The sequence below is a fragment of the Piliocolobus tephrosceles genome, chromosome 15 (assembly GCF_002776525.5).
Source record: "Piliocolobus tephrosceles isolate RC106 chromosome 15, ASM277652v3, whole genome shotgun sequence".
Taxonomy (NCBI): Eukaryota; Metazoa; Chordata; class Mammalia; order Primates; family Cercopithecidae; genus Piliocolobus; species Piliocolobus tephrosceles.
The window spans coordinates 43929552-43956988 of record NC_045448.1 but is presented as its reverse complement, the minus strand read 5'-3'; the positions used below and the strand labels follow the sequence as shown (position 1 = coordinate 43956988).

General features: G+C 38.6%; 2 protein-coding genes across 3 annotated transcripts in view; both read right to left on the bottom strand.

Annotated features, from left to right (window-relative positions):
• DYNC2LI1 (dynein cytoplasmic 2 light intermediate chain 1) overlaps positions 1-12576 on the bottom strand; it is a 55830-nt gene extending 43254 nt beyond the window's left edge. For both annotated transcript variants that reach the window (XM_023195726.1, XM_023195727.1), the window contains exons 1-3: positions 12460-12576; positions 9765-9882; positions 2849-2883 (exon numbers count right to left, since the gene is read on the bottom strand). In XM_023195726.1, the coding sequence (XP_023051494.1) occupies positions 2849-2883; positions 9765-9882; positions 12460-12467 (161 nt within the window). In that variant the 5' untranslated portion in view covers positions 12468-12576. The remainder of the gene's footprint in view (positions 1-2848; positions 2884-9764; positions 9883-12459) is intronic.
• A 4956-nt stretch (positions 12577-17532) lies between these two features.
• The window catches only part of PLEKHH2 (pleckstrin homology, MyTH4 and FERM domain containing H2), a 130967-nt gene continuing 121062 nt past the window's right edge, over positions 17533-27437 (bottom strand). The window contains exons 27-30 of the mRNA XM_023195719.1: positions 26450-26579; positions 23085-23171; positions 21141-21278; positions 17533-20099 (exon numbers count right to left, since the gene is read on the bottom strand). Of these exons, the coding sequence (XP_023051487.1) occupies positions 19914-20099; positions 21141-21278; positions 23085-23171; positions 26450-26579 (541 nt within the window). The 3' untranslated portion in view covers positions 17533-19913. The remainder of the gene's footprint in view (positions 20100-21140; positions 21279-23084; positions 23172-26449; positions 26580-27437) is intronic.

Here is a 27437-nt window from a genome sequence, read left to right as displayed (position 1 = left end):
CAAAACTCTGTTTCTACAAAAAAGAGTAGTACATGCCTGTAGTCCCAACTACTCAGGAGGCTGAGGTGAGAGAATCACTTGAGCCTGGGAAGTTGAGGCTGCAATAAGCCAAGATCATGCCACTGCACTCCAGCCTGGGTGACAGAGAGAGACCCTGTCTCAAAAAAACAAAAACAATGCAAGACTTTAATGCAGTTCTCTAGCAGTTCTTTATCTTAAATCACAGCTCAAATATGGGCATCATTTAGATAGTGATAGTCAATAAATTATATCAACAAGTCCTTAAAATCAGTAATGATTAGGAAAATATTAAAGCAATTTGTTGAATTATTTATACTATAGCTTATATTGCTGGTAAGCAGTTTTATGGTGTATATATATTTAACTTTTTATTATGGTCAAGAACACATAAAATAAAATTTATCTTACCTATTTTTAAGTGTACAATTCAGTAGTATTAAATATATTGACACTGTTATATAACCAATATTGAGAACTTTTCCATCTCACAAAACTGAAACTCCATACCCATTAATCAACTTCTCGTTTTCCCTTCCCCCAGTTCTTGGTAACCACCATTCTTTTTGTTTCTAGGAGTTTGATTATTCTAGATATATAAGTGGAATCATACTATACACACACACACACACACACACACGTATTTTTGTTTTGTTTTGTTTTTTTTGCAGTAGCACGATCTTGGCTCACTGCAACCTCCCCCTTCCAGGTTAAAGTGATTCCCATGCCTCAGCCTCCCAAGGAGCTCGGATTACAGGGGCCCACCACCACGCTTGCCTAATTTTTTTTATTTTTAGTAGAGATGAAGTTTCGCTATGTTGGTCAGGCTGATCTCAAACTCCTGACCTCAAGCGATCTGCCTGCCTTGGCCTCTCAGAGTGCTGGGATTACAGGTGTGAGCCACCACACCCAGCCCAATATTTGTTTTTTCTGTTTCTGGCTTATTTCACTTAGCATAATGCCCTCAAGCTTCATCCAAGTTGTAGCATGTGACAGAATTTCCTTCCTTTTTAAGGCCAAATTATATTGGTACATGTCTTTATTTTACTTTCTTATTTTATTTTATTGAGACAGGGTCTCACTCTGTCATGCAGGCTAGAATGCAGTGGCGTGATCACAGCTTACTGCAGCCTCAACCTCTTGGACTCAAGTAATCCTCCCACCTCAGCTTCCTGAGTAGCTGGGACTACAGGTGTGCACCACCACGCCCAGCTAATTTTTGTATCTTTTGGTACAGACGAATTCTCACTATGCTGGCCAGGCTGGTCTTGAACTCCTGAGTTCAAGCGATCCGCCTGCCTTCCCCTCCCAAAGTGCTAGGATTACAGGCATGAGCCACTGCGCCTGACCCCATATCTATCCTCAGACTGGAGAAGAAAGATAAATGATTTTTAAATTTGTGACTTATATAATTATGTTTATTAAATATTTTGAATATCACCCCTGCATATATCTTTTGAATACATTATATATGCATATATCTTTTGAATACATTATATAGAGAGTAATGTTTGGTTATATTTCCTGAAAGATAGAAATTTTATCAAGCAAAATGCTACTTTTAAGACAAAATTTATAAGATCTGATATTTAACCTGTAGTTTAGAAAATTAACCTTTTCCTAAGTAGACTATTGAGGAATTGAAATTAATACTTTTCAGGGCTGAGTGTGGTGGCTCACACCTGTAATCCCAGTACTCTGGGAGGCCGAGGCAGGCAGATCACCTGAGGTGGTGAGTTCAAGACCAGCCTGACCAACATGGATAAACGGTGTCTCTACTAAAAATACAAAATTAGCTGGGCGTGGTGGCACATGCCTGTAATCCCAGGTACTGGAGAGGCTGAGGCAGGAGAATTGCTTGAACCCAGGAGGCGGACGTTGCGGTGAGCCGAGATGGCACCGTTTTACTCCACCCTGGGCAACAAGAGCGAAACTCTGTCTCAAAAAAAAAAAAAAGAAAGAAAGAAAGAAATTAATACTTTTCAACTTAATGTACTATTTTGTAGTATTTTATCCTAAGCTGGTGTTGTATGAAACATCTAAATGTGGTCTAAAAAGACCCATGATTCCTGGAGATAGAAAGATAAAACAGGTGTTACCGTTGATAGTTCCTCTGAGAAACAATATTGTTGGTGAAAGGAATTACACCAAAGCAGGAATTTATTATTTATATCCTTTAATAATATTTTTCAAATGAGTGATGCTTCTTTAATGTGACCTTAACACCAAATTCCATCTCTTTTGATGATTTTTGGAGAAGTTATAAGATATATGTATTCAAATGAAGGGAACAGAGAAATATCTTCCAAAAATGATTGAAGGCTTTCCTCATCAGTTTCCTGCAACATCTACCAATTATAATCCTAAATCTTAATCTGACGGTCTGCTTCTACAGTATACGTTAGCAAATATATAAAAGAAATGATAAAATACCCAGTTTGAGGACCAACACTGTGCTTCAAAAATGTACCCCTGAGCAACTAAAGCTTACAATGAATGTTCAAATAACTGTAGATTAGGTAGAATAAAAATAATTTAAATACCAGAGTAGCATAGCCAAAAAGAGGGTAAATACTATTATAGGCTGGGACATTACAGTAACATTTCTCCCTCAAATACGGAAATCCAGTATTAGTCTCAAATAATTTTTGGCTTATTGTTAGTTTTATCTTTAAAGGCGCTCTTAAAGGTTATACTAAGGATTTGCTAAGAATTAAATATTTCGTTTGGGTCTTAAAATCGTTCCCCTTCCTTATGTCTTTTAGATCTAACTCGCCCTGTACAACTAGAATAAGCATAACCGTAGTTTAGAGGTTAACATGACACTTACCTATCAAGACACCTTAGAATAATAGTAGTCTTTCCCTGGAAATTAAAAAAGAAGGAATACTGTGTTAATGTCATTCATATGTAAAAATTGTATTACTGTTCATAATTGTGACCCAAAATAGATTTTTAATCAATTGAATGATAAATTACCTGGAAACTAAAAACTAGAAACTTTCGGAATTGTTCTGAAGTTTGATAAGTGGAAAAAGTTAACTGTCAACTTTCCATCACAGTGTAACTACACTGCTATTATTATAATTATAAAGTCCCACAGATGACAAATACTAGCAAATCATACCTCACTTAAGTGGTCAACTTGGCAGCTGTCTTAAAATTTTCTCTACTCATCAATGTTAATTACTGGTTAAGCTGATGCTTAGTGTCTTTCAAAATGTTTTAATTCCAATTGTTGAAGTGGAAATAAAGAAAAAGGTAACATACAAATAAAGGACACATTGTAAATATGTTCAAAGTAAGCAATTCAGATACTGCATTAGAGTAATTTAAGTCCAGAGGATGTACTTATTTCAAGTTTCTGTTTATTTTTATTTTATTTTATTTTATTTTTGAGACAGAGTCTCACTCTGTTGCCGAGGCTGGAGCGCAGTGGCATGATCTTGGCTCACTGCAACCTCTGCCTCCTGGGCTCAAGTGATTCTCGTGCCTCACCCTCTCAAGTAGCTGGGATTACAGGTGCACGCCACCATGCCTGGGTAATTTTTGTATTTTTAGTACAGACAAGGTTTTGCCATGGTGGCCAGGCTGGTCTTGAACTCCTGGCCTCATCTGATCTGCCCACCTCAGCCTCCCAAAGTGCTGGGATTACAGGCGTGAGCGACAACGCCCGGGCCCAAGTTTCCTTTAGGAGTAAGGAAATACAGGTTCTGGCCTAATTCCTACCACTAGTCATGCAACTTAACTTCACAGCTTAGCCAGGGACTAGCTCAGTGGTTTATATCATTTTTTAAAAACGGTAAAACCCTTTTTTTTTTTTTTTTTTTAAACAAAATACCCCTTGCAAGGAAACAGATAAAAGAGAAACAGCAGGGAAAGCTCCACTGGAGGTGGAGCTCTAAAGAAAATAATTTGGAAAACTCTGGATTGCCAAAAACACAGAACACTTATTATATGTGTTTTTGTTTTTACTAAAAAACCCATAGTTTTTGACAAAAAAGATAATTACTCCACACTATATCTGGAATATGATCAAATTGAATAAATTTTTTGTAGTGAGATATATTAAAAAATAACTGGAATTGTACAATATAAAAATGCATATTATTGAAGGATATTTATTGGCTAGTGTTACATCAAACTGAAAAACTAAAAAGAACCTACATGTCCCCGTTAGGGGACTGGCTAAATTAATTATGGTAATCCATATAATAGAATAATATACGGCTATCAGGAATAACAATGTAGAAATATACTTACTGACAAAGTAAGACATTCATAATAGATCAGCATGACTCTGTTTTCAATTAAAAAATACTTTTCCTGCTTCCTTAAAGTACACACACACACACACACACACACACACAGAAAGAAACACACAAATAAATGTAGAGGGACATCACTATGTTAATAATGATTATTTCTAGCTGATGGATTTGCAGGTAATTAATGTTTTTAAGAAAATCAGGATTTTCTGCCAGGCGTGGTGGCTCACGCCTGTAATCCCAACACTTTGGAAGGCCAAGATGGGTGGATCAGGTGGTCAGGAGATCCTGGCTAACATGGTGAAACCCATCTCTACTGAAAATACAAAAAAATTAGCCGGGCATGATGGCTGGCACCTGTAGTCCCAGCTACTCTGGAGGCTGAGGCAGGAGAATGGCGTGAACCCGGGAGGCGGAGCTTGCAGTGAGCTGAGATCGTGCCACTGCACTCGAGTCTGGGCAACAGAGCAAGACTCTATCTCAAAACAAAAAAAAAAGAAGAAAATCAGGATTTTCTAATTTTCCTACACTTAACTTGTATCATATGTAGCATGCTGTAAAAGTTTTAAATTAATAAGGGCCACATTACCTAAAAAGTAATGTACTCTACAAGAAAGTAGAATAAGAATTGGAGGGAATTTTAAATAATATCTAGCCAATTTCCTCAAACTGATTTAAATCACTCCTCCTTCTTCTTCTTTTGTTTTTTTTTTTTTTTGAGACAGAGTCTCCCTCTGTTGCTTAGGCTGGAGTGCAGTGGCGCCATCTCAGCTTTCTGCAACCTCCCGCTCTGGGTTCAAGTGATTCTCATGCCTTAGCCTCCAGAGTAGTTGGGATTACCAGTACGCACCACCACGTGCAGCTAATTTTTTGTATTTTTAGCAGAGACGGGGTTTCACTATGTTGGCCAGGCTGGTCTTGAACACCTTGGCCTCCCAAGGTGCTGGGATTATAGGCTTGAGCCACCATGCCTGGCCTTAAATCACTTTTATTATAATTTCATATAAATGTATAGTACTATATGGTAACAATTCCAAATTAACATAAACTAATCTGGGAACTGAAATCAAGTTTAAGATTACCATCAAAATTACAACCCAAGATTTAAAAATTCATTAGTACACTGTAGTCCCCTGAGAATGTCGCCATAGTCTTGTAGGTTTCCTAATTCAAGAAACATTGACCTAGTACGAGTTCGTTTAGAGACCATCAAAATGAATCCCATCTTCCCTCCCATTGCCTCAATCACCCCAGATGTCCAGCCCTCTCCTTTGACCCATTATCCCTGGAACTCTGAATTTCCTAACTCTCTACACATCCCTTAATCTTGCCCAATAATCCCCTTCTGTCCTCCCTTCCTCTAAAATCCTTCCACTCTATGATTTCAACTCCATGACTGGCAAACTCCCCGATATCTCAGCCTTTTCAGAATATTCTCTCCACCTGTTGGCCTTAACTAAAATATGACTTACCTTGGACCCCTTCTTCTGCAGCCTTGTTAAATGAGGCTATTTATTCTCACTACCTTACATACTTTAGGGTCCTCCTTGTTCCCCAGTGCCACCTACAAACAACTACTCTACCTCCCTCCTCTTGCAAAAACCTCAGAGGCTCATATCAGTTTACCACCAGGGTTGCTGTCATCTCTTTTGGCTCACAATCTCCCTTGCCTTCTCAGCTACTGTCATGAATCTTCTTCACACCCACATGGGTCTTGGCAATCCACCTGACATCCGGACCTCTCAGTGCATTTGCCTCCCAATGGAGGCCTTTTCCCTCACTCTATTTCTGCCACGGTCACTTCCAAGGTTATATCTTGAAGCTTTCCAGTTTCACTGGAAACTGCACTGCTTCCAAAATCACACATACAAACAACAACAACACATTCTCTAACCACTACTTCAGGAATCCCCACAGTAATAATTCCTTGGCCTTAGTGAAAGGTCTCAAATGTCCATTGATACCCCTCTTCCCCCAACCAACAGTCGCTTCTACTCCATCAGCTTCTTCCTACCTTCACTTTTCTCCTTTTCCATCTCAGAGCCCATAGTTTATCATCACAATCATCTCTGGTAAATATCATCCATGCCCTGAGCTCCCTCACTTTGCATTGTACCCAGCCAGCAAAGACAGCCCCAGGTAATCACCTTCCTCCTCCATGCCTGCACCCATGCAAGTGAGTGATGGTGGAGAAAATCCATGTACACTGGGCAGATTAGTATCAAACTAACACCCATCATGAAAATGGCAGTCAACAATGACTGGCAATGCTATTACATTCCTCTAGTATGATCTCTCTCCCATTTGTTGGAATATCTGTTTCATACATTTTCCTTGATCATCTTAGAATACTCCACACTCTTCACTTGAATTACTTCTCTTTCCTTACTTCTCGCCCTTCAAGCTTTAGCCATCACTCTCTTCAGGAGGATTTCCTAGTCTCCCAACTTTCTGGGGTGAGTAAAGTGCCCTCTCTGTTTTCCACCATAGCATTTGTCTCATGGTATTGTCATTGTTGGTGTACAAGTCCTGATACACAAGTTCCTTCCCAGTAGAGAATGCCTTTCATTCCTGCTTCCACAGTGTCTAGCAGGATGCTTAGACATAAAAGATGTTCGTTCAATGTCAACCGAATGGATGAACAGCTGGTTGGAAGGAGAAAAGATAAGGCAGCAGGACAGCTGGCTTCTTTGGTAAAGAGTGATTACTATTAATTGAACAACAGAAGCATTAATTGCTTCTCTTTATCTTCCAAAATAACCTTCTCCATGAAGCAGAATCAGATACTTTTTTCTTTCTTTTTTGAAACAAGGTCTCCCTCTGTTGCCCAGGCTAGAGTGCAGTGGCAGAATCACAGTGGCACACTGCAGCCTTCACCTCTGGGCTCAAGTGATCCTCTTGCCTCAGCCTTCCGAGTAGCTGGGACTACATACAGGTGAGCGCCACCACACCTGGCTAATTTTTTTATTTTTATATTTGTAGACACTGGGTTTTGCCATGTTGCCCAGGTTGGTCTCGAACTCCTGGGCTCAAGCAATCCATCTGCCTCAACCTCCCAAAAGTCCTGGGATTACAAGCATTAGCTACCGCACTCAGCAGAATCACATACTTTTTAAAGAACAATATCCTCAAAAGTTTTAGATATCTTAAGGGAGTTCCCAAATCATCAGACACAAAATTACTTTTGTTACTAAAAATGAAAAACAGCTTGTATATGCCGCATATTGCCATCAAGAAAAAGGGGTGGTTTCACAAGTAACAAAAAAACAAACAAAACAAGACAAAAACAGGGTATCATGACTACAAAGGAGTTAAGAATAATTGTTACAGAGAGCGCTAAGAGGATACTAGTATATTTTGTATGTGAGCATTTGTATGCTGAAGTCAGTAATCAGTACCATTAGTATAAGCCATTCTGTCTAATATTCTGTGTACAGAATGTTTTCTGTAATAGAAATTTATTTGTACCATAAGACTAGTACTAGTTATTTACTCATTTATTTAAATCCATGTACGTACCTACATGGCAGAGTAAGATAAAATGTAGGAAACTGTTAAGTACTATGCCTAATATGAAAATCACACGCATCATAATAGTAAACTCATGGAATAACACGTAGCTGGGCACGGTGGCTCATACCTGTAATCCCAGCACTCTGGGAGGCTGAGATGGGCGGATTGCTTGAGTCCAGGAGTTCGAGATCAGCCTTGGCAACGTAGTGAAACCCCATCTCTATTAAAAATACGAAAAATTAGCCGGGCATGGTGGCGCATGCCTGTAATCCCAGCTGCTTGAGGGAAAATCACCTGAGCCAGGGAAGTCAAAACTGCAGTGTACCGGGATCGCACCACTGCACTCCAGCCTGGGCAACCAGAGCAAGACCCTGTCTCAAAAAAAAGAAATAACATGCGTTATATACTATATACTTACATAGTTGGATTAAAATTTTAAAATAGAAATGCTCTATGATAATTTTATTTTAAATAATTAAGTTTGAATTTTAAAAAGTGGGCCAATATGAAAACTCTGGAAAATAAAGAAATTAAAAACAAAATAAAAACATTAAGTGATTAAAATTTTACTATCCATATTTCTAACTTTTATTAGAATTTATTTACATATTTGTATAATTGGGATCATATCATATGACATTTATGTCCTGCTTTTTCAATTCAGATTATATTCTTATACCACTAAAACCTTTTTCATGGTTGTGTAAGTATTTCTCCCAATAAATGTGATCTTTTTTTTTTTTTGAGACGGAGTCTCGCTCTGTCACCTGGGCTGGAGTGCAGTGGCCGGATCTCAGCTCACTGCAAGCTCCGCCTCCCGGGTTTACGCCATTCTCCTGCCTCAGCCTCCTGAGTAGCTGGGACTACAGGCGCCCGCCACCTTGCCTGGCTAGTTTTTTTGTATTTTTTAGTAGAGACGGGGTTTCACCGTGTTAGCCAGGATGGTCTCGATCTCCTGACCTCGTGATCCGCCCGTCTTGGCCTCCCAAAGTGCTGGGATTACAGGCTTGAGCCACCGCGCCCAGCCTAATAAATGTGATCTTAATGTCGTATATAAAACCCCCCAATGAAGGGTGTCCAGTTGTGCGGGGCGGGCCTTCTGGGACTCATCTGGAGACAAGATGGGTGCTCAGGCTGCCTGGACACCTGACGTTGCCCAGTGAACATGTAACCTTGCTGATGCAGAGTTTAGTTTCTGAAAGCTTCGTATTTGTCAATGCACTTCAGTGGAAGCATGTAGCACAGAAAATGAACAGGAATTTGAAACCCACACAGAAATGAGCTAGGGCACTACATGAATTTCAGCATCTCGCATCTGGCAAGTCTTGACCTTTTTCTGTCACCAGCCATTTTGCCTTTCTGGCAGGAACTTTGTGGGCCAGGCAAAGTTGCATGAAGATATGATGCATACGTTCCTGCTCTGTGTGGCCACTTCCAAGCCCTTCTGTATGCTTGGCGAAGGAAAACAGAGACTTATAGCAAGTGGGGAGGGTCTCTTCCTACTAATCAGAGGCCCAATGGAAATGCTGCCATATTTTCCCCACATTTTTCAAAATAATTAATAACCCTGTAACAAATATCATTGACACAGTTCAATTATTCCTTTAATGAGATTTCTAAAAGTAAAGTAACAATCTAAAATATAAAATTATTAAGATACTGACTTAATGATTTAGAGACTGACTTAGATATTTAAATGAATCCTAGATTTTATACTCAATTATGGTAGAAGATCTGAATATTTTCAAATCATGAAATAAAAAATAGTTTAAATATATTTTTCTAAAATTTTGTTTACTATTATAGTTTTTCCTAGATTAATAACAAGCATTTTCTAATTCATGCTAAACCAGATTGGTCATCTGGTTAAAGTGTTGAAGTATCTACATTTTAATCGAAGTATTAAAAGATGTTTTACCAATGGTTGTTAAATCATCACAATAATTGAAAAAAAGAAAGCATTACCCCATTTTTACTGCCAATGAAGAAAACAGATTTTTCTCCAATTTCAGCTCCATCACCTTCACTTCCGTTAGTTCCTCTTTTTTCCACTTCAGCTTTTGCAATTTCCCAGAGAGTTTCACTACATGAGAGGCAGAAAAAACAAAATTGAGGGAAAAAGAATTCTTTCAAATATTTATTTCAAGCTCAGAGAAATTTTATTTCAGTATAATTTATGAAACAAATGAACATTATTTTCTGAGGAACAATAATCTGGTAAAACATCTGAGGATTAGTCATTCTATGATTTTGTTTTTCTTTTGTTGCTTTGAACTAGTTCTTTGAAAAATGCTGAAATTGATAAGCAGAGCCTTTATCGCCAGGATTTGAGGCTGTCTTATTTGGGGCTTCCCCTAAGGTTCATAGCTGTGTGTGTTAGCTTCTCAGACACACATGGAAGTACAATGACTTTTCGGAACGTACAACTTGAAAACCACAAACATTTAAGTCACCTAGGCTGATGGGAAAAGTATAAAACCAGTGTATCAAATAATCTTTCCTCCCTGAAACATTTCTTTTTTGTTTTTTAAATTATGTTTTGGGGTAAAAAATATATATATTTTTTTAATATAAAAGTATATGGGAGGCTGAGGCAGGAGGATCACTTGAGATCAGCCCAGGCAATATAGGGAGACTCCATCTCTACAAATAATAATAATAATAAATTAGCATGGGGGACGGATAGCATTAGGAGAAATACCTAATGTAAATGATGAATTAATGGGTGCAGCAAACCAACATGGCACATGTATACATATGTAACAAACCTGCACATTGTGCACATGTACCGTAGAACTTAAAGTATAAAAAAAGAAAAGAAAAGAAAACAAACAAAAAAAATTGACTGAGGCTGGGAGCGGTGGTTCACACCTGTAATCCCAGCACTTTAGGAGGCCACGGTGGTTGGATCACTTGAGGTCAGGAGTTCAAGACCAGCCTGGCCAACATGGTAAAACCCCATCTCTACTAAAAATACAAAAAAAAAAAATTGGCCAGGTATGGTGGTGGGTGTCTGTAATTCCAGCTACTCAGGAGGCTGAGGCATGAGAATCACTTGAACCCGGGAGGTGGATGTTGTAGTGAGCCAAGATCGTGCCACTGCACTCCAGCCTGGGCAACAGAGCAAGACTCTGTCTCAAAAAAAAAAAAAAGAAAAGAAATTAGCTGGGTGTGGTGACATGCACTCATGGTCCCAGCTACTAGGGACGCTGAGGCAGGAGGACTGCCTGAGACCCAGAGGTCGAGGCTGCAGCAAGCATGATCACATCACTGCACTCCAGCCTGGGTGACACAGCAAGACTTCGTCTCAAAAAAAAAAAAAAAAGTATAAAGGAAAAAAGAAAACCCTAAAACCACAAACATTTTGAAAACCATCCTTTCATTCATTTCTTTACACAGATATATAACTTTACACAATAAAATCATATATATATGAATTAAAGCCTAAGTGAAAATGGAATATTAAACTAAAAACTAACCATGGGCAAGACCTGATGGGTCCTAGCCTGATTCTGCCACTTCCTATGTATGTGAACTTGGGAAAATTACCTAACCTCTTTAAGTCCTTCATTCCTTTATTAATTAAACAACTATTTATTGAGAACCTAATATATGCAATCCTCTGTACTATTCCCCAGGATCAATGGTTTCTCTATCGCTAAAATGCCAATAAAAAAGAATATCAGTTTTATAGGATTATCATAATTGTTAAAATAGGTATTTAGTTTAGGGCATGGCCTATACAATTACAAAAATTATTGAGGGCTTGTAATTACTACTATTCAAGAACCAGGAATAAAGAAAAAGGGTCAAAACAGGAGTCCTTAAATGTTTGCACTAAAATTCATGCATTTATTTCACAGGTGAGCCTTCAGAACTCAGTTTGGGCCTGTTTGCTCTTCATTTACACAACATTCTTTCAAAACGTGAGGATCTGCTTTCCAAATACCCAGCAGAGAGGAGAGACCGAGGCGCTGCAGTCAGCCATGTCACCTGGGGAAATCCTAAGTATAACCATAGCTTTATAACTGTAACCAATTATCCCGTGATGGAAAGCTGACAATTTTCCACACTATCCCAAGGAGAGAAAAAGATTTATCCTGCTCTGTGATGCACTCCCTGACCCCTCTCCCCGACGTGCTTATAAATTGCTAAGAGAAGGTTTAGGAATATCTTGAGGATGGGTAATTAAAATGAATATCATAGAACTGAAGAGCTAGAATATAATTTACAAACACTCTCCCATTTCCCCTCTTCAATGTGATGTTACACTTTCCACAATGCCTTCCAAGTTTCCCCTTGCTTATTACTGCGAATCCCCGCAACAGGAGGGGAGGCCCCTGGGGAGAGGAGGCTTTGCGGTCTAGCTCATCGCCGAAAGCCCTGCTCCGGAAGCAGTCTCTGGCCTGCAAGAAACTTTTATTCAATCATTCAATGAGTGGAGTTGCTAATCTTTCCAAATCTGTTACTTTTCTACCTAGGGAACCTTCTTTCCTGTTTGCGGCAGAATTTTTATGCTCAAGGCTGGTTCCTAGGTCCCCGACCATGCAGACCCGGGAGGCCACCCCCTCAGTTTTCCAACAGCTGGTCCCGCCTGGGCTTCCTCTCGCCAGGAATACTCTCAGCAGCCTTTGCCTCGCAAGCCGAGTTCAGGGAATACCTGGACATCGTGGCCAGGCTGCCGCAAACGTCACGGGCTCGGAGTAGGGCCCAGCCAGGAATCGGGCGGCGAGCTCCGCAAGGAGTCTGTGAGTGAGGCCTTCTGAGTTGCCATGGGAGCTACGTAGCGGCCGCGGTTGCGTTGGGGGACAGGGGCATCATGGGAAATGTAGTTCTCAGGAGTCTTGTTCCGTCTCATTCTCAGCCTCAAGCCTTAGGATTGCTTTTAGATCCCAAGTTAGTAACTCCTTGTTACCTCCTAGATCGAGATGATAAAGGGTTACAAACCTGGGATCTAAAAGCAATTATTTCTGGGCTGGAAGTATTCTTTTATTTTAAAATTTTTTTACTGAGTATCAACTATATGCCAGGGGTTTTGGCTCTCTCTCATCTTTCACTTTTTCTTCCCAATCGCCATGATTTAGGAATAGAGGAGTAACAATCTCTTGAGCTGTTTTCTAGTAATTTACTAGAAGCAAGGAACATTCGGACTTTAAAATTTAAAATAAGGCATGTAATTTTAATATTTTCCAACTTTCTAGATGCTTAGTTGTTTCAAGTTTTATTCAATAGCACATTGTGTATTTATTAAAAATTAATGAAGCAAGTGCATCTCCTACATACTTCGTTTACTTTATGAATGTAGATTATTTTCTTTTGGAACTTTGTGGTCTCTTTATAGATCTCCAGGAGTGTCCAAATAAATAACGAACACTGAAATAAGTAACCATCACTGAATATGCAAGGCTGTATGCTACACAGAATAAGGAATAAAGAGATGAGTAAGAAAAGATCGCTATCTTTAAGAAAGACATACTCTGCTAATTATAAGCACCCAAGGAGGTGAGTGATCTAAGCTATTGTATAGAGGTACAAAAATTGCATGAGGGCAAGTGACTAATTATGCCTGAAGGAGATGGTGAAACATTTATGGCACTGATAGTATTTGGTCTGTGTTGAATGCTGAGTAGACCTAGGCTTTCTAGCCTAAGACGCCCTGAATATTTGAAGGGGATACCCTCCCTCCAATCCTCTGCTATTTGGCTTGATTTCTATGGTGTGGTGTTCAAGGATATGGGCTTTGGAGTGAGATGGACCTAGGTTCAAGTCTCCACTCGGCCACGCTGGCTAAGTTGCCACATTGCCACGTCGGGTAAATCACTGGATTTCTGATCCTGTAAAGTGGGAAAGATTGTGAATCTTAAATGAGATAAATATAGGTAAAACATAACTTACGTGTGTGTCTGACACATTATAACTGCTTAATGCTTGTTATTATTGTGCTGGTCAGTAATATTATTTATTATGATAAGCTGCTGGTCAGTAACTTTGAACAAAGAAACACAAGGAACACATTCCTGGAAACCAGGCTGATGGTTGATAAAAGGGTGTTTATTTCAGATAAAGTCATTAGGAACAAAATCCTCCCAACATCTAGGTATATTTTGGAGATATAAAGAACACTAAGTTGCACATAGGAAGGGAATTAATGGGAGTAGAGCTCACCGAAGAAAGGATGATTTTTTTTAAAGGAGGCTTATACATCTGTCATTGAATCAGCAGCTATAGCCTGGTGCTCTAAGTTTGCTAAGCTCACAAACTGATATGGGACAGATTGTAATGAATTGTAATGATTTGGGTTCTAGAACTTCAGAATACTTTTGCATGCTAGTTAGGAAACCCTGTTGATACTGATAGCAATAACGACAGCTAACATTTTTGCCAAGTGCTTGCTATGTACTGGGCACAGTACTCAGTACTAGCACTTCAAAAGTACACTTGTTTGAATAACTGGGAGAGGTGTTTGAAGGAGGGAGCTTGGTAACAAGGAAAGTACAGGTGATCTGGCTGGGCCCTGATCAGCAGCACTGATTCAGGGTTGATTCAGTTGGTCTGACTGAGCAGGTGAGTTCCCCTTTCTCCCCTCATTCCTCTTGAGGCCTTCATACTTGGGCAAAGAAAGTGACCTTCCTGGGTAGATGAAGATTGTTCTGAAGGTAAGAATGGAAGGAGAAGACAATCTTTCTGGATGGAATGAGCAACAGTGCAGACGGGTAAAGGCGTGTGCAGGATGTATCTGGGAAACTGAATAGTTTGGAGTGAGATCATATAAAGTGCCTGGTGGAGCTACAGTGGAAGAGCAAACTGGGCAGGTAGATGGGGCTACTGTGAAGGATACTATAGTCTAAACTTTACTGTGTTGGTTATGAGAAACCAAATAGGGTTTAAAAATAGGAGTGTGCCATGATTAGACATGAGTTTCATGAGATAATTTTTTGCAGCTGCGTGAAAGATGTTTTGGCATCTAAAGACCATGTGGAAGCTATTAACAAAAGCTAGGAAAGTGACAGGCAGAGTTTGAAATTTTTCCTTTTGTTTTCAAAGTTATGTAAGCTAATTGTAGGGGAAAAAAGGTATGCACAGAAAATTAAGAGGATAAAATAAGCATAAGCCAGAAGTAATCATTGTTAGGTATTTTGGAAATACATTTGATATGTTTCATTCTAATCTTTTTCCTTACAAAGTTGAGATTAATTGTAAAGTTAATTGACATCCTGATTTTAACATGTATTTCCCCATATCAAATTTTTAAAATGCACCATATCAAATTTTAAAAATGCATCATAAACATAACTTTGATGGTTGCAGAATATTTCACTACATAGATTTTTCATAATTTACTCAAGCATTCTCCTAATGATGAGTACGTTTGGGGTGGTTCAGAGTAAACACCTAACATGAACTGGGTTACTCACAGTCCTTCCCTGAAATTTTTCAAACTAGAATTGGGAAAAGCAAGTCACTCCACCTCTAGAGGAAATTAGCATATTTTGTGCTAAATGAATTATTTTGTAGTTAGTGAGCACACAGCAGCAGACACACATCAATATGAAGAGAAAGTGCTGGCATATGTCTCATGGTTCTAGTTGTCCCTAAGGCTTACCTGTGTCCTCACCTTTCTTATGGCTTGGTTGTTCAGCTTACTCTTTGATTATATGAGACATCCTAATATCCTTGTAATACAACTTCTCATTTTTGTCTAAGCTGGTTCAAGTTGAATTTTGGAATTTACAGCAAAAAGAGTTCTATCTAATACAATTACTAGGCAGTAGAGAGTAAGACGTTGGTAAGAGGGAGAAAAGTCAATGTTTCTTTCTTGATTGATGAACTGGTGATCCTCTTAACCAATTTTGAGGGGCACAGAGCAGGAGAAGCAGGTTTAGAGGACATGGTGAGTTTGAGATATCACCCAGCAGACAGTTGGACCATTTGGGGTCTGCTGGACTTGGCAGTTAAGTGGTCAGTGACAACCTCATATGAAGAAGTTTCGGTAGAATAGTCAGAACATGAAAGCAGTGTTGATGATACCCTATCCCTGAGGGGAACATCTTATAATCTGTACATGATCCAAAACCTAAGAACTCTCCACAAGCTTTTCTAAGGTTATACTTTCTGTTAACTTTTCTCTCATAAAAGGCAACTCTTATTGGAGTTTGATAGCATTTTCCAGAAACTCAAGAAGTTAATAACATCTAAGCCATTTCCTCTGGTATTACCCAATATTCAGTTCCTAGGAACTCCTGGGAATTCATTAGAGCCACATAATGAGAGAGGGAATTAGCCTTCTCTTGCCACTGCCACTGTTAAAGAAGAGTAATTCGATTTTCATAAAACCACAATATAACCTAGCAGCATGTTCAGAAAGAGATGCCCTTCCCCTCCCACCCCCACTCTGTTTATTAGAAAATGATGTTGGCAGGCCGGGCACAGTGGTTCATGCCTGTAATCCCAGCACTTTGGGAGGCCAAGGTGGGCAGATCATCTGAAGTCAGGAGACCGGCCTGACCAACATGGTGAAACCCTGTCTCTACTAAAAATACAAAAAATTAGCAGGGCAAGGTGGCGGGAGCCTGTAGTCCCAGCTACTTGGGAGGCTGAGGCAGGAGAATGGCGTGAATCCGGGAGGTGGAGCTTACAGTGAGCCGAGATGACGTCACTGCACTCCAGCCTAGGCGACAGAGAAAGATTTTGTCTCAAAAAAAAAAAAGAAAAAAAAAAATTAGCTGGGTGTGGTGGCAGGCGCCTGTAATCTCAGATAACTCCTGTGCTTTGCCAACATCATTTTCTTTTTTTTTTTTTTTTACCAGATCCTGACCTCATGATCCACCTGCCTCGGCCTCCCAAAGTGCTGGTATTACAGGTGTGAGCCACCATGCCCGGCCATCCCTTTCTTCTTTTAGGGAAAAGAGATTGGGGGGAAATGTGAGAGGAGATGTCATTTCTGCATAAATCAGCTGGGCAGCAGGGAAACTGCTCTGTCCACTTCTTCCTGCTTGTCACTTCTCTTCCTCAATTTTCAAATTACTGGAGCCTCCCCTCCCTAGAAATCAGCTGCTCGGGGTAGGGGAGTGGGTGGGGGAAATATGTTCTTGGCATCCCACCAACAGGTAAAGCCTTCTTCTAGAGAAATATGGTTATCCATGGTGGTTACTTCTTCAGGATCATGCTTCAGGTACAATTAAGGGTTACATGTATTGTTCTAGGAACTTGACCACCGTGTATTTTTTTTTTAATTGGCAGGTAGATGTAAGCACATGTATTTCTTTTAATGAAAAAAAAATCCAAACAGCAAACTATTAAACACATTTTTGAAATGAAGGGTCTTTATAAGTTGTGACTAACTTCTCTTGTAAATTGAGAGTTAAATTCATTTATAAGGTATGATAGTATTTGATTTTAAGGGCACACACACACACACACACACACACAATCCAGAACATTTAAAACAAATTTTTGGAACACAATCCATTCAACTCACCTATATGAAATATGAAATTATGGGAGAACCAATATTTCTATCTACCTGTTTACATATTGTATGTCAATATGCACACATATGGATTAAAATTACAATTCGCCAAAACAGCTTTCTTTTATATGGATAAAACAGAGCAACACTGAAGACGCAAGAGAAGGAGGTAATAACTACCATTTTCACTAGTACTACACCTCAGCTTTGACAATGAAAACATTAGGTATTTCTTGAAGATTATTCAAAAGGTAATGCTCAAAATGGGTTTTGTAAATCATTTATTATGATTGAAAGGGAAGAAAATGATAGGAGACAAATATTACAATTAAACGTGTAACATTATTCTCTTGTAACCAATCATAATGACATACTTTGAATTTTTAAATGGCTATATAATTTCCCAGAAAATAAAATTTTCACATCATCAGTTACAGAAAATTGATTTCCTTCCATCAAAATATTTTATCTCTGCTCTATCAAAAATAAATGCCTAGTCTAAAGTACTACACAGTTTAAGCTAAGCCTTCACTACTTGTTTAAATTAGAAGATTGTGGGGAGGGGCTTACCAAATGATGAATAAACTACTGCATGAGAATAAAGCCCTCACCCATAAGTAACAGTTCTGTCAAGCCTCTGGCTCACCAACTAATTATGAGATGGCTGTCTGGGAACTTAGAAACTCTACTGTATCCCAGCCAAAAGGTTTCTGAGAGTCATCATAAATTGGTTACCAGTTTATTCTCAAAAACAAATGTGCTTATTCAATGGGCGACTGTGGCTCAAAAGATGTAGGGGAAACAGTCAATGGAAATATATTTTGATGGGGTTTAAAAAATATTCTTTTTTGTCATTATCAACAAAGAACAATATTTTTTGAGCAATGTACTTCTTAGCTCTGTCCTTTCTAAGGATGCTAATACAGTATGGAACATTTTTTAAAGACTTAATGTGAGAACAGTACATTGCCACAGGGAGAAAGCAGCAAAGAAGAAAATATGAAGTCTCGGCCAACAAATTAATTCAGCAGCTAACATTTCTCAAATTGGTTTAAAAAAATGACAAAGTGATAAATATATGTCCAAAAAATAAATACAAATATTCTATACATAAATAAAATTAGGTATACTCATGATTACCATTACAATTGAACATTTTAATAATATCATTTTCATGTCTTATCACAGTTTCATTTTTATCACGAATATGAACTACATTGTTGTGACACATACTGGAATGCACTGACCACTTACATAACCTAATAAAGTAATGCACTTCAGTACTCTATCAACTAAAATTTAACCTCCTTTGACAGAAGAATTATTTTCTCTTTTCTTTTAAAAAATATTTTTGAGGCTGGGCACGGTGGCTCATGCCTGTAATCCCAGCACTTTGGGAGGCTGAGGTGGGAGGATTGGTTGAACCCAGGAGTTTGAGACCCAGCCCGGACAACATAGGGAGATCCTGTCTCTACTAAAAATACAAAAATTAGCTGGGCATGGTGGTGCATGCTTCTAGTCCCAACTATTCAAGAGGCTGAAGTGGGATTGCTTGATCCCAGAAGGTCGAGGCTGCAGTGAGCTATGATGGCCCCACTGCACTCCAGCCTGGGCAACCAGAGACCCTGCCTCAAAAAAATAAAATAAAATATTTCTGGAACCAGGTGTGGAGGCTCACACTTGTAATCCCAGCACTTTGGGAGGCTGAGGAGAGAGGATTGCTTGAGGCCAGAAGTTCAAAACCAGTCTGGGCAACATAGCAAGACCCTATCTGTATATACATATGTATGTATGTGTAGGGAATCTATTTTCAAACTATAATTAGAAGGTAATGTGTGAGGGGGAAAGCTTTAAGGATTGTCTTTGTTTTTAAAGATACTATTAACAAAGCAAGGTCAAGATGACCCAGCATCAAATACAGTGAAATGTGGGCAATATTCTTGTGAACCTGGGCAGCACGAACAGTCAAGGAATGTCAGGAATCACCATCTTGTTTTAAATTTTACACTCCAGTGATCTGAAAAGGTGACAGGGTACACTTTCTAATACCACACAGGAGGCTCAGGTTACCTAACGTTACCCTGCTTTCTCACATAATGATTCAAAGAGCTGGAAGATGTATTGCACCTGCTCTGAAAATGGACTCCTCACACCACTCTGCAGCTGTTTCTTATTCTGCATATTCTACTCCTTTCCAAACACTATATCATTAATTAAAAGCACATTTAATTATAGTACTTACTATTTTGGCAGTGAACATTTCCAAATAATCAACTGGTTTACCAAATGAGAGTTTGGAATCTCCCTTTCTAAAGATTGCCAGAATATTAAAAAGGGGAAGAAAAGAAAAGCCACATTGCACAATGTGTCTGATGACAAGGGAGAAGGGAGATGGAAAAAATGATGAATTCTTACTCATTTACTCTATGAGAAAATTAGTGTGTTGGCAAATTTTGTGTTTATGTTTTGCTGTTAATATTTATTTGAATATTTAAGAATCAAATAAAAGAGACTAACCCCCTTCATTGTTAAAGTTTGGCATACCGGTGTGTGGCTGCCATGCTGCCAGGTGTAAAGGAACTTGTAGGGAGCTGATACAGCCACAGCATGGAGGACAAGGAGTGAATGATCAGGCTCCCTGGCTTTCAGAGTAAGGTGGGGCCTTTGGTCGGTCTGCTGCTTGACAGAAGAGGCTGGCTTCCCATCATTCTGGCTTGGGGTCCCCGGGTCTGGGCTGAGAGCAGTGCTGGAGCAGAGAGGTGGTGAAATGCTGCCTTTTGCTGATGGAAGTTGTTTATGTAACTGGCAATCAAAAGAGTAATTTCAAGAATCTAAAACAAAACAGAATTGTTATGCTCCTGAGAAGTTCTCATCACTTCCAGAAGAGCACAGTGTTGGCCACAGGTGAGCTCCATTTGCAAGTGCCCAGGCTACCAGAATTCCCTTCTCTCAAGATCAAACAACAAAGTGCTTTTATGTCCAGCACCATCAAGGCAGCCACACATTTTTTCATCACTTAAACCAGCAGAAAGAGTGAATCTCAAAAACAATCAAATTGAGTGGCAATCTTAGGAAATGTGACAGTCAGTAGTATAGCTCTATCAAATTATCATAAAGCCACGTTCGTGAATATATGAATTAAGAAAGTTAGTGTCATATGAACTCTCTATTTTCACTAAAGACTGAGTTCCCTGATCTGCACTTACTGGTTAGCTGCTTTCACTTAAGTATAGACTTAATTAAGAAAGAAATCTATTTTTTTAAAAAAGCTTCAGATTCTGAAGAAGTAATTTCTTTTATCTGATAACATTAAGACAGTTAAAGTTTTAGGAAAATCACTTTCAATTAGAATTGCATATTAGAATGTAATCCATTTATTTATTGCTTTTACTTAGAGATGTTAAAACTACATAGTTTGTTAAAAGTCATAAAGGAGCAAGTATGTTTTAATTATAAAACCCCAGTCTTTCCTCTAATGAGTCCATAAAGCAAATAACCACAAGTGAATAAGATAATGTGCATAAAGTACCAGACAGCAATAACTTAATGCCACAACCATTTATTTGGAATCTTCTATATACCTGGCACTGGGCTAAGTACTCTAGAAGCTTCCTTCGTTTAATTTTTAAGCCAAAAGAAGGAGGGAGTATGTTACTATATTTTTAGACAAAGAAACCAGGGCTTGGAAAGATGATGTAAGTTGGACCCATGTTTGTTTGACTATAAATAACGTCTGTTTTCCCATCTGGAACGTAGTCTTTGCTGAATAAATGTTTTAGTATGAAAACAACGAGCATTGCTTTTTGGCCTTTTGGCTAAGATTAAGTGAAAACAACTAGCACAAAAAAGTTGGCAGAAAGGCTCCTACTCACCTTGGGTTTTGCCATGGCAAAAAGTAATTTCTCTGTTGGTGTGTCCTTTGAATGTGTATTGTTAATGACTACCATCAAATCATCTTGATAGCCTCCAAAGGTCATTAGACTCTTATACACATAGCTGACTATTAACCTCTTTAAAAAGAAAAAGTAAATATGTTATATGCTCTTACTTCCAAAGAGAGATGAAAAATAATAATATAGCTCTATTAAAATGCAGATATTAATCAATTATGGTATAATACAAAATTATTTCTAAAATAAAATCTATTATGATCCAAAATAGATAGTAGTGGTACTAATTTCATTTAGGCATCATCTACCTTTACAATGTTGAGTCCGAAACAAGTCACTGAAGAAAAACGAGAAAATGTAAGAAAAAAATAAAAAGCATCTATACTCCAGCATCTAGTGGAAAGCCACTGTTAATATTTTTTGTATGCCCTTTCATATATCTCTTATATATATGTTAGGTTAAGCCATATTACTGATACTTTTCATGGTCAAAATGGTCAAATATTGGTAAATCTACCCTGATAGATGGATTTTGAAATCTATAAACAGAAACAGTATCGTATATTAACCCTTTGTCACATATGCAGCAAATATTTTTTTCTAATGTGTTTCCAAAACAATGTAAAAATGTAAATTAGGCTGGGCCTGATGGCTCACACCTGAGGCTGAGGTGGGAGGCTCACTTGAGCCCAGCCTGGGCAACATAGGGAGACCCTGTTTCTATGAAAAAAAAAAAAAAAAAATTAGCCGGGCATGGTGGTGCATGCCTGTGGTCCCAGCTACTTGCGAGGCTGAGGCAGTAGGACTGCTTGAGCCCAGGAGGTCAAGGTTGCAGGAAGTGGTGATCACACCACTGCACTTCAGTCTGGGCGACAGAATGAGACCCTGCCTCAAAAAAAAAATCAATAAATCAATAAAATAAAATAAAATGTAACTAATATACAGCCTGAAAGGACTCTGTATATCTAATGATTACCTTGTAAGACTGAGCAGACCATTCCAGGACTGAATGCCTCAGACCTGCAACCTACCTGTGTGTGCTTCCTGGCCTGTCTGGCTACCTCCTGGGAGCTAGGGAGCTAGTTTCCTGAGCTAAGGTAACTCAATACCGGTGTATAGGTTTTTTTTTTTTTTTTTACTTTAAGTCACTGATTTTATAATACCTTCAAGTTATCCATTCAAGAACTAAAAGGCACTCAGAAAATATAACCCTTTGAAAAAAAATGTGTATGTGTTTGTTTTTTAAGCAATTATAAGGGGAAACAGTAACTATAACACAAAAGGATAGTTTGGTTTCCAGAAAATTTTCAGTGATCTCTGATTATAGCCACATGATTAGACTTGCCTGGTGAATGTAGTAATTCCTGCCCACCAGATTAAACAAAAAAGAGAATAAAATTGTATTAAATAATTAGACACATGAAATATTAAAAAAATGTAAATTTCAGGTAAATAAATGAACATATATAGAAATCATAGTTTGACTTTAAACTATGTGGAAAGTGCTAAGACGCTATATATATGACATTATAGAAAATTATAGAAATTGTTAAAGAAGCCTTAGTGAAAGTGAACTTAAACTTTGGTTATTAAAGTTCCCACTTTAATGATTTCTTACAGATTTTTATTTTACACAGGAAACAATCTTCTTAACACTTTTAAAAATATAATCATTTAACGAATATAACCATGATTACAATATAGTCACGGTATCAAGATTTTTCTCATACACTGTCTTATCTTGTTTTAAAAGGTTAAATTATAATCATAGCTGTATTTGTAAAATGACTGTTCATGACATAGTATTAGGAAGAATGTTTTCTGTGTAAGAGAAAAATCAGATGAAGATATCATTACCTTCTGTTTATGGTACACTGAGCAATGGAAACAGTTGACTCAATGCAAAACTTGAGCATTTAAACTTACCATGGAATTGTATTCTAAGAGGCTTAAACCATCCTCATTTACAGCCAGCCACATGAAAGGACTTCCAAGTGATGATGGAGTTATGGGCTATGAAGAGGTGAAAATACACTATATTATAAATGCTAAGCAAAATTACAGAAATTTTTTCAGTCTAAATGGCATGTAACATTTGCCATTAAACAACAAAAACTTATTAAAAATCTCTCCTAGGAAAGAGGCAGGGTGGTATACTGGAGCAAAAAGTGAATGTGGTATTAGGAGACCTAGCTTTGAGACCCAAACGGGCCATTTATTAATGTGTGCCTTTGCACAAACTACTGAATCTCTTTGAGGCTCAATTTCCTCATCTTTAGCATAGGAACAATAATGTTCACATTTTAATTTTCTTCTGCGTTAAGACATTAATAGTCAACAAGGCTTTTAGGGTGTCTATGATGACCAACATCCTAATGAAGCAAAATATACTGCTGTGCTTGATAAATTGTGTAGTGCTATTACAAGGTAAAGGATTATTATTATAATTGCACACCTTTCCTGAAAGTTCATTAAATCTGATATTCAATGTGTAATAAAAACACAATAAAAAGAAAATATGAAACTGTGTGATAAATAGTAATGAGAAATATGAAAATTTCCACCAAATTTTTTATTGTAAAAGCTATGAAATTGGCTGGGTGTGGTGGCGCATGCCTGTAATCTTAGCACCTTGGGAAGCCGAGGTGAGTGAATCATTTGAAGCCAGGAGTTCGAGACCAGCCTGTGCAACATGATGAAACCCCATCTCTGCCAAAGACATAAAAATCAGCTGGGCATGGTGGTGCACGCCTGTAATCCCAGCTACTTGGGAGGCTGAGACAGGAGAACAGCTTGAACCAGGGAGGCGCAGGTTGCAGTGAGCTGAGATAGTGCCACTGCACTCCAGCCTGTGTGACAGAGTGAGACTCCATCTAAAAAAAAAAAAAAAAAGGTAAAAGCTACTCCTGGTTCTCATAGAAAAAAAAAAAGCTATGAAATTATATTAATAAAAAGAACCTCCTACGACTGAAACCCATGAATAATTTTGAGCAATTAATGATGCTTGTTTGGTTCCATTAACAAATGAAATCCTAAAAAAAACTTAACTATTTCTCTTAAATTTTACAAAATAATGTCAAGACTATAGATGTAAAACTGGGATGAATGTTGGGTTATTTTATGTAATAAAACTTGTTAGCATCTCATATATACAAAACCCTCAGAAACTGTCTACTGAGGGTTGATTTGCAAAGGATAGGGAAGAATTCAATTCAAAAGGATGCCCTTCAACTCTAGTGTCCACTGACAGGTGAATGGAGAAACAAAATGTGGTATATCTATACATACAGTGGAATGTTATTCTGCCTCAAAAGGGAAGGAAATTTTGACACATGCTACAACATGGATGAACCTTGAAGACATTATACTAAGTGAAATAAGCCAATAACAAAAGCACAAATATTATATGATTTCTCTTACATGAAGTTCCTAAAGTAGTCAAATGCATAGAGATAGAAAGTAGAGTGGAGGTTGCCAGGGGCTGGGAGGAGGAGGGAGGACTGGAGAGTTAGCATTTAATGGGTACAGTTTCAGTTTGGGAAAATAAAAAGGTTCTGAGATGAATGGTGGTGACAGCAACACAACAATGAGAATGTACTTAATGCCACAGAACTATACACTTAAAAATGGTTACAATGGGCCAGATGCGGTGGCTTACTCCTGTAATCCCAGCACTTTGGGAGGCTGAGGCGGGTGGATCACTTGAGATCAGGAGTTCGAGACTAGTCTGGCCAAAATGGTGAAACCCTGTTTCTACCAAAAATATAAAAATTAGCTAAGTGTGGTGGTGTGCACCTGTAATCCCAGCTACTTGGGAGGCCGAGGCACGAGAATCACTTGAACCTGGGAGGCAGAGGTTGCAGTTAGCCAAGATCATGCCACTGCACTCCAGTCTGGGTGACAGAGTGAGATTCCGTCTCAAAAAAAAAAAAAAAAAAAATTAAAGGGTAAATTTCATTATGTGTATTTTACCACACACACAGAAAACAGGATGCCATGAAGCAACAAAGGAAGTGTCGCTTGTTATAAAGAAAGAAAAGTGAGCAAAAAAGATGCCTGTCATGTAATTTGAAAAGCAACATTATTATTTAATAATATTTTGTGCCAGCAAGCACATATTATCAGAACAGAAAAGGGTATTTAATATTATTTCCAATGCTGAAGTTAGAATTAAAATCCATGCTGCTCTACAGTTCAAATCTATTCCTTGTAATTTAAAAAAATACATATTCAACTCCCTGTAAGAACATTAATTTTATAGATGTTTAAGAATACTAACTTTATTGTCTTTTTCTTAATTAATATACAGCTTTCAGTTCCACTAGAAAAAAATTAATTCTCACCTATCAATAATATAGTCACTCATAGAATCAGAGTTAGAAGATACCTTAGATTTTACTTTTCTAGTCTAAGTATTTCATTAACAGATGAGGAAAAGTGAGGTCCAGAGAGGTAACCTGACTTGCCCAAAGTTGCACAGCTATTCAGCAAATATTTATTAAGTGATAATTATTAATTATGTGCAAAGCACTACGGTAAGTACCAGAGGAAGATTATAGGATCAGTGAGTTTATACTTTCAAGGAGCATACAATTTAATAGTGAGGATAAAACAAACACACAGAAAAATATAACACAAGGCAAGATGTTATCTTAAGAGCCTGAGAAAGTACAGAGAGACATGGTTCAACAGAAAGAAAAAGAATCAAAAGGCACAAATTTTCCCTTGGGGAAAGGGCTGGCCATCCCCGGGCAGGGCGAGTCTCCTTCCTCAGTGTTCCTGCAGCATTCTGTTCATGTGACTCATCATGATATTTGCCATACAGTGGTTTGTTTACAGGCTTGTTGCACTACAGACTACACAAAGTAAAATAGTCCTGGAAGTTCATGTACAATCCATCTGAAACAATAGGTTATGTATCCCTAGAGCTTAGATCAATGTTTAGCAAACAGAACTATTTAGTAAATACTAAATAAATGAACAAATGAGTGACAGAGTAAACGTGCGCATAGATGAATGAATGAACAGAAGAATGCAGAGTTGAGCTGTGGTTTAGGACTCATGATTAGCTAATGAGTCCAAGAAATGATTTAGGGTGGGAAAAGTTGGGCAGACAGGAAAAGATAGAGAAGCTTTTGTGCCCTTTCCCTTGTGTCTCTTCATTGTTTTCTTTACATTATTGGATATTTCTTCATTTTTTACAAAAGCCAAATATACTAAGTCTGGGGTAAATCTGGTCGACTATGTACACAAAGGTTTTCATTACGCATCTCTCTCCCATTCTTTCTTACTTTTGCAAGAAACAACTTGGCACCAAAGAACGGCCACTTCCTGGCTACTGTCAAATAAATGCGCACACAGTCAGCAGCACTGTGTCCCCGGAGGGCCATCCATCTGGTTGAGAGTCGCTGGCAAAGCTGCCTAAAAAAAAGAAAAGAACAAAAACAAAAACACTAAAGCAAAAACATAAACAGTGTGTCATAATCTTAAGATAAAACTCTCCTTGAGCCAATCTTAAGCATAACTGTGACCCCTAGGCATAACCCGGGTAAAGATTTTGTGGCTCTCATCACACCACTGTCCACCACTTGTCCTTTCTGGAATATTCCTTTCACCAAATTCTCATACTATCCATGTTTTCAGCATGAACTAGGTACCCCCAGCAGATCCATTTTTAAAATCTGAATATCTACCATCAAAACTTAGTGTAAATTAATTTAAAAGATAACTTCTCATGGGAACATTTTCATTTTAAAACAAAAGTACAGGCCAGGTGCAGTAGCTCACGTCTGTAATCCCAGCACGTTGGGAGGCTGAGGCTGGCGGATCACCTGGGGTCAGGTGTTCAAGACCAGCCTGGCCAACATGGTGAAACCCCATCTCTACTAAAAATACAAAAATAAGCCAGGCATAATGGCGGGTGCCTTTAATCCCAGCTACTCGGGAGGCTGAGGAGGGAGAATCACTTGAACCCGGGAGGCAGAGGTTGCAGTGAGCCGAGATCGCCCCATTGCATTCCAGCCTGAGTGACACAGCAAAACTCCGTCTTAAAAAAAAAAAAAAAATACGGGCCGGGCGTGGTGGCTCAATCCTGTAATCCCAGCACTTTGGGAGGCTGAGACGGGTGGATCACGAGGTCAGGAGGTCAAGACCATCCTGGCTAACACGGTGAAACCCCGTCTCTACTAAAAATTACAAAAAACTAGCCGGGCGAGGTGGCAGCGCCTGTAGTCCCAGCTACTCGGGAGGTTGAGGCAGGAGAATGGCATGAACCCGGGA